The 8,857-nt window shown below is 31.6% G+C and overlaps 1 protein-coding gene across 1 annotated transcript; it reads right to left on the bottom strand.

The window, feature by feature from the left end:
- Positions 1 to 1,239: 1,239 nt before the first annotated feature.
- Positions 1,240 to 2,736, bottom strand: LOC112528454. Its single transcript, XM_025139482.1, has 2 exons — positions 2,248 to 2,736; positions 1,240 to 1,884 (listed from the first exon to the last, which is right to left on the bottom strand). Exons 1-2 carry the CDS (start codon positions 2,734 to 2,736, stop codon positions 1,240 to 1,242), a joined length of 1,134 nt encoding a protein of 377 aa, XP_024995250.1.
- Between the last annotated feature and the right edge of the window lie 6,121 nt (positions 2,737 to 8,857).

The raw sequence follows: 8,857 nt of genomic DNA, 5'->3' as shown, positions 1-8,857 counted from the left end.
GTTCATTTGTGTTCAAATTGATCAATATCGAAAATCGTTACTACCGTGTTTCTTATGCGATTTAGGAATTCATACAAGAATGAACATGGAAGATCAATAGTAAAAAAAAATTAATAATATGAATGCATATTTTTTGGGATTAGATTGTTTGTAACTCCCCATTAGTTGTTTGGGGGTTACAAAAGAATTCAATTTACTAGAATACCCTTGTAAGGGTAAAATGAACAAGATATAAACCTATAAGAATAATAGAATTTGATTGGTTGAAAGGGTTTTCAAAGTTAACACAAAAATGATGGTTAACATTTGATCTTTCCATAATTATCTTAATTATATTTTAGAATTTTCATATTTTAAAATGAGATGTTTATCCTCTATTTGATTATGTTTATCCGTAGTTAGTTACACGAATTCAAATATGAAACTTTAATAAGTTGTACATACGCACAATTTATTTGTAATCTTGAATTTTAAGTAATTTGCATCAATAAACAGTACTTCATGCATAAAAAATGATTTTTAAGAGTTTTTGTCAAATACTTTATAATATAGTATATATATATATGTATATATATATACATATATATATATATACATATATATATATACATATATATATATATACACATATATATATATATATATGTATATATATATATATATACATATATATATATATATATATATATATATATATATATATATATATACACATATATATATATATATATATATATATATATATATATACACATATATATATATATATGTATATATATATGTATATAGACTTAAGATCATGTAAGACCAAAGGTTTTTCGTGAGACTCGTAACACCCAATAAGCAACAACATTCTAACTTACTTTAACAACCTACGCGGTAAGACTCTCCATCTTTATCATCGCTCTTACTAGGTAAGATTCTCGACACTTTCCATGTTTATCCAATAAGATAAATGACCCGATAAACACTTATCAGATAGACATTTGTTAAATATTACCCACTGAAATAGATTTATTATTTGCACTAAATTTAAATAGATATGGTATTAAACCATGTTGTAAGATGTTTTTAGAGCAAATAAACAGATGAGGTTGTTCAAACCACCTAAACTTCCACATCTATATTTCCTTACAAAAAATAGTATCCATTACAACTCTCATAACAATAAAAAAAAAATCAATAAATGCTACAAATAATAATAATAATAATATTAATAAATAAAAAATGCTGAAAAAACTATGGGTTGATATGCAAAACCTTTGGTGCAAGTCTCAACAACCTGTCCAAAGCATGTGGAGTGAACTTCCTTGCAAACAAGTGACATGTTTCATTTCTCCTCCCATTGTACTCACAATGCCTCTCATTCCTCAACTTCTCCAAAAACTCATGTGTCACATCGTACCTCGTGTACCGTGTCGGGTGGGGCCCCCCTTTCGACCAATCCACAAACGTTAACGTCCGGTTCGAATTCCTTTCCCCAAACCTACGCGTTACGAACGTCGGCAGGTAGTGTTCGTCCGCGTAGCATGACCCATTACAATGGTCTTGGAAGACAGGGAAATAGGTGTTGTCGGAGATCACCTCGATGGCTAGGTCACGATTCATCTCGAACCATTGTGACCCTTTTCGCCATTCGCCGATTTTGACGGTTGGGTGCATTCTCAGACTGTAACGGCCTCGCCCAACGGGTCCGGCCAAGTCGTAGGACTCGATGTAGTTGTGGTTGGAGTTTATCAAGTAAGAGTAAACAGTGGTGAAATTGAACAAGGGAATGCAGGCCTCGGAGAGGAGAACGAATCGTTGGTTGGAGAAGTCGAGAAGGGCGTTGGCTAGCAAGCGCCGCTCCGCTTCGATCATGCTCACTTTACCCCATTCAACAGCCTATAATTCGTAAGAAACAACGTCAAACACGACTTTACATGAAACAAGCCAAGACTCGCTCGGGACGTAGCACAATTATATCTCATACAGGGGTGTTTGGGATTGCTTATTTGAAACAACTTATATTTTTCTATAAAAGTCCTTATCAACTTATTATAAGTTATAATGATTTAACTTCTTCAAAAACTGCTTATTAATGGTTTGTCACCGGTATAAGCTGTTTATCCAAACACTCAGAAATGATTATTACCGGTGCCACACCCTAATAAGTTTTTAAGCAGCCACGTTATATACAGCTTAAAAAACTAGGCAAGACATATACAGGGGTAGAATGATAAATTCAGGTGGAGAAAAATTCATTACCTTGCTGGGAATTCTCCGGCCGTAGAAGACGGAATGAATTGGTTGTGTCCAATTGGAGCTATGGACATAAATGTTGAAAAGACCATCGTGCCCTTTGAAGAACATCTCCCACAATGGCGACAGCAAGACCGATCCTCTCGTCAAAAACATGAAGGCCACCTTCGGAGTTCTGTGGAAGGGATACTCCATGACTTTGGGAACCATCGATGCCCTCCAAATCAACTGTTGATCGCTCAGATCATGCATTAAATCCGTTGGATGTATGTAATCTTCTAGTCCGATCTTGGGTGGCGATGAAACGGTCTGGTGGTCGTGGTCGGTGTCAGTGGAGAGAGAGAATTGGGTGAATTGGAGGTTGAAGGAGACGTTTTTGAGATGGAAAGTGAGGATGATTCCTAAACATAAACCGAATCCGAAGAAAAGGATCAGAGAAAGGAGATTTGCTAGCTGTAATGGAGCATTAAAGAGTGAGTTTTGATTGTTCTTCATTGTGAGATAGAAGAATAATCTGGAAGTGATTCAAAATTGGGAAGAAGGAGAAGAGAAGGGCGTTAAATTGGGAGAGAGAGGTGTAGGGCTATGAATTCTCTGGAGACACATACATTCTACTCGTTTTCTTTTTTTCAAAATAACTTCACGTTTGATTTTGAGTAAATTACAAATTTCGTCCATTTGCCTCCCAACTTTTATCTATCGTTAAATCAAATCGGTCAAAATAATTATTTCTTACTCTTAAATTCATTCCCTAGTTATTTCCCTCTCAAAATGATCCAAATGTCATTACTTTCACAAATCTTACGTCCGCCACTTATGGACCTAGCTAAAACACATACAAAAAAAATCAAATTGTAGACCTGGGTCAAATCTGATAAAAAATTTTGTTTTTTAGTTGGGTTTGGAAGTGACAGATATGGGACTTGTGGACGTGGTGATATTTTGATAAATTAGGGAGATTTAAACGACTATAAGATCAATTTATGTGAGAGAAATGACTATTTTGACCAATTTTTCTTATCCATATTAGTCTTAAAATCAAAATAAGTAAAAAGATTGGACTCTTTGGTTTATGTATTTACACATTCCAAGCTCTTGCCATTAAATGATCAGAAAAAAAAAATGTTAATTTGGTTAGAGCATCTTTAAGAGTTATGCTATATTTTTTTTTCTAAAATTGAATATTAAAAGTTAAATCTCTAAAAATGTTACAAACTTTAACAGGTACTCTATTTTATCAATTCTTCTATTAATTATATTATTAAAATATTCAGTATATTTAATAAAATATTATTTTTCTCTTCTAAACATCTAATTTCAATGGCTCATGTCAATAAAAAAGAATTAAATATTATTTATTTTTATTAAATATGTAGTTTTAGAGATTTTTCTAAATTTTGAGATTTCTACCATCTCCCTCTCCCTTCTTTTGTCTATTTTAACATATACAATAGCATAGTTGTTGGAATAAAAAAGTTGCTAAAACTTCACTTTTATCTAATTTAGCATAGTTGTTGAAGATGCTCTGAAATAAGAAAGTATTTTGATCTTTTTTTAATTTATATGTACACATTTATTTTACATATACATACAAAGTTGGATTCACGTGAGACCAACATGTTTTCGTGAGACCCTTGAGACCACTTTTTTACATTTGAAACTTCACAACAAAAGATTGTGAAAGTAAAAATATCGAACTTTCATAACAAAAATACTGTGAAACCTTCACAATGTTTTACTATGAAATTTCAAATGTAAAAATATTTTCTCACATGTCTTAAGATAGTCTAACACGATCCCAAATCTATACATACAAATATATATTACACTACTTGCCTCCCTACCCAGGCTACCCTATCCAGTGTTGGTAGGTTACAAACCCTCCACATTAATTAAATTATTAAAATATTTTATAAATTTATCGTCATAATACATTTTTCAAAAACTTCAATAAAAAAATTCTAGCACACACAACCTCATTGACGGAAAAAATAAATAATGGGTTTTTTATTTTTGCAGAAAACTAAAATATTATAAGATATGAAAATGACTATAATACCCTTTTTGATTTAATTATAGTTGGTAAAAGTAATTAACGGACATGCATTTAAGGACAAAAACCAAACGATTTTTAAGACATAGGGAATGATGTTAAATAAATGAAGATTAGGACAAGTTTCTCCTCAAAAATATTTCCTAAATTAGTAAGTGCATCTTCAAAAGTTTCTCAACAAAAATTCCAAAATAAGAAAGTAAATGGGTTTTTTATTTGACTTTTTTATAAAACTATTCAAATACTTTATTTTGTTATTTTTTTTAAGTTGTCTTCGATTAAAATAAGTATATTAAATGTCTTTATGGTTTGCATTTTTGTTGCGAGCCAGGTTTTTGATATTAATAACGTTAAAGAACATTTGGTAACTCAGGGATATATATATATAGGTCATTTTATGTTTTGTCTCATTATAAAATAAGAGTTAAAAGATTATATATTATATTATAATACACACACAAACACCAAAACCAGACGCTGCCACCACTCTTCCGGCCTCTCTTCTCCATCGCAGCACCTTCATCACTATGTCCCTTTCTTTCTCAAACTATTCTGCAACTGTCAGCATCAACATGACAACACCTCATCCTCAATGCCACCTCCCTCACCTCCAACATAGTTCTCCTTTCACCTCGGCCAACAATAACGTATTTTTTTCTCTACTTTTTTTTTATTCTAAATCCAACATGGTGGAAAAGATGCACATTTCGACACTCCCTATGAAGAAAGAAATGCGCTAATTCATGTATGAGATGAGGATGGATGCTTCTTTTATCGAAAATACACTAAAGTACCAAAAACTTCAAAAATTGCAATTTTTTTCAACACCCTATTCCCAAAATTTCCTGTAATCTCAGAACCCTTAACTGAAGCAGGGCGGTCATTTCATATCTTGTTTAGAGTATCAATTCATGCATACTCTAGTTTCCATCTAGGTTTTAATTTCTCATGGGTAATTGGTTTTGCGTTTGGTTTCCATCTATGCTTTCTCACATGACTACAAGTGGGCCATTTGATTTTGGATCGAGGTTTCTGATTTGGATGGTGAAAAAGAGAAGGTTGTGGGTGAGGATTCCAGATAAAGAAAGGGTAGTTGTAGGTGGATTTTGTTCTTGATTTGGGGGGGTGTTGTTGGACAACGCTCTCCAACTGACCCCATCCTTGTGAATTCGCCTTTGCCATTTATATATATAGAGAAGCATTGAGCAAAAGCAAATGGGATGAATAAGGAGTGGTTGGAGATGTGGGAGAAGGAAAGGCCGGAACAAGGGATACGTGACTAGTTGTTATTAGAAGTGTAGAAGTCTTTTTTTAAAAGCAAAATAAAAGAAAGGGGTTAAATGACCAAAGTATCCTAGAGTTAACAGATTGGAGTTAACTCCGTTAGGGCAAGGGACCTAGTTCGCAACGAAATGCAAACGACATGAAAAGTCACTATACTTATTTTGAAAGATAGGCCATATCCATATTTGAGTATATGGACCTATGGTATAATTTACTCTAGTTACTTTTATTATTTATTGAATATTTTTTAGAATAACATTAAAAAACCGTGTGGTATGTTCAAAATTTGGATATCATTTCTTAAACGCACTATCTATGTTGGTGGTCCCTTACTTTTCATTTTAAATAAAACTCATGGTTTAAATCTTGATGAAATTGCCCCTCACTTAAGAGCCACATGACGCGATTAACAGACCTTAAATTGGACGTGATATCATCCCTTAACGCATTATTTAAATTAAGGAACCATTAATGTTATAAAAATAAAAAGTTATGAATATTGAAACCACATTCAAAATTTAAAGCAAAGAGACCTTCAATGTTGTTGATTCTATAATTAACATTGAAATCATTAAAATAAAATCTTTATTTTAAAGAAACTAGAAGGGTACTTATGTAATACAGCGAGATATATCTTGTATGTGGTTTTAAGAAGGTGATAATTATTTTATTTTTGAATAAAATATAAATTTGAAGATATCATAATTTCAAAAATAAATATATCAATATTAGTATCAAATTAATTATTTAAAAGTTATTAATTTTGTGTAATTTCTTTAATTCAAATTTTTTTTATTATAACTTAGTTTAGATTTAATAACAAATTAATTTATTTTTTATTTAATAATATGATTTTTTATAAAGATTAAGAATTTTGTTAAAACTCAATGATTATTCTAATTATATTTAAAATAGATATTTATCCGGAATTTGATTATGTTTATCTGCAATTAGTTATACGAATTCAAAAATTAAACTCTAATAAGTTCTATTTACGCATAATTTACTTGTAATCTTAAATTTTAAGTAATATGTATTAATAAACCATAGTTCATACATAAAGAATGATTTTTAAAAGTTTTTATCAAAATTTTAATAATATAGTATAAATTTAAACAAGGCCGGTCTTAAGATTTTTGATGCCCTGTGCGAAAATAATAAAAATGCCCATAAACCTATTTTTTTAAGTCAATAAAACAACGAAACATGCGATTTTTTAAAAAGTTTAGAACATATTCAAGCTAAGTATTTTATCCCGATGTTGATTTTTATTAATTGTAATTAAAAAAATACAATGGAGGGGACATAAAAACCAAAACCCCGAATACAAAATATAAAATGATAATCATGGATTAAGATTGTGCTTCCTTCTTTTCCAGTTTTACCTTTTCCAAATTGAAATTAGCAAAATAGAAACTTTATTTCAATATATGGAACTTAAAAGATAAGGAAAACTATAATTAGTTTTTAACTAAAATAGAAAATTACAACCAAATTGCTGTCATAGTAAGCAAAAAGTAAAAATTAAAAGTTACATGTCTAACGACTAAAGGCTAAACGTTTATCTGTTAGCAGCTTAATAAGTTTAATGGAACTAAAAGCTTATTCACTCAACTATGCATGATTGTTTCGTAGTGGCTTAATGATATAGAAAGTTACTTATCCAGTAAGCTTCTAGAGGGAGCTTTATAGAAAGCAATTTTTTTTTTCCAAACATGTCCCTTCCAACTAAAAAAACGCTCATTACATTTGCGATAAAACTCTCTCAAACAAATTTTTTGCCAACTTATACAAATAGATTAATTCATACAAACAACTTTATTCATAGTGACAACTTTATATATACAAAAACTTTTCCAACTTTCCAACTTTTTCTAACGATGTGCATTCAATATTCATTACTACTAGGCCTTGGGTCTGTTTTATAGTTAAAGCTCGGTTGTCAAATTCTCAAATTATTAAACTCAAAACTAGTAATAAATGACAATTTGATATCCCTTTAAACTTTGATGCATTGTACGACCGCATAGACTATACGTGGCCAGGGTCGGCCCTGGATTTAAAGCTTTTGGTCCATGCACATGTGAATGTGAGCAAAAAATTGGTGGTTGGAATTGGTTGAAATAAAAAAAATGATGTTAGTTGACCAAATTCGAACCGTCTTTTAATATGGTTTGGTTCGCCGCCCAAGGCCCACAAGATTCACTAAATATCCACGTGTCCTGTTTCAAATGGCAACTCAAACATGCTACGCTCTTCTTTCACCCTGCTTGATTAATTTTGTTTTTATATATATCAAAATTAAAATTTATTTTTTATGTTTTTAACATATTATTTGATCTAGTTCTAACATAAAATTACAGAACGGTAATCAAATAAAAACCGTAAAAAGTTTGAAAACTGTAAGTACCATCTCAATCATCCAAGGGTTTTAATCAAAAGCTCATTAAACATGGTGACAAAAGTGATGCCTAATTTTACATCTAATTTGAAAGTGAAGGGGCATCTTAGGGTATTCAAATCTAACTAATGGGTTCATCCCTCAACCCTCGGCAAAAATCAATCAAACCAAAATATTAGGGTTTTTAAATCTAACAGTTCATGCCTCCCATCTCCACCAACGCCTATGATCAGCTTCGAAAACCGTCGTTACTCCTGATCAAGTAACAAGGAGACTTAGGCGTTACCGAATCCTTGATCCAAACAGAGAACTTGTGATTCGATGGAACCATGTCTTTCTTGTGATGTGTCTCGTTTCCCTATTCATAGATCATCTTTGTTTTTACCTATCTTACGTTGATGGAGACACTTGCATGACCACTGATAATGTGATGGCGATCGCGATCAATATGTGGTGTTTTCTTGCGGATGTAAGAAGAGTATTTCCACTGGATCTGGACCTAAATGGTAGAGAATATGGTATTTTCTTCGAGGGAGTAACAATGAAGGAAAGGAGTTGATGCTATACGTAACTTCGAAGAAGATCGATAGTCTGAAACATAAAAGGAATTCCGGTGAGGTTTTCAAAGCATCTCGCTAATTGAAATCTGAAACCCCGGTTCATGAACAGTTTTACGTGCAAAAACGAGCAGAAAATGAAATCGTGAAGAAGAAATCATATGTACCTTACATGCAAGATCTAGTAGGGTTCTTTGCAAATCATAATCGAATATGATTCCATTCTAAATAAATAAATAAAAAATTCATATTGGAGATATGGAAAGGTAAAACGAGGAAAAACATGTTATATGAACCTGTTTCATTATAGTTGTTATACAT

The sequence above is a fragment of the Cynara cardunculus genome, assembly GCF_001531365.2.
Source record: "Cynara cardunculus var. scolymus isolate 2C chromosome LG 15, CcrdV1, whole genome shotgun sequence".
Classification (NCBI taxonomy): domain Eukaryota; kingdom Viridiplantae; phylum Streptophyta; class Magnoliopsida; order Asterales; family Asteraceae; genus Cynara; species Cynara cardunculus.
This window is presented reverse-complemented; position numbering and strand designations above follow the sequence as displayed.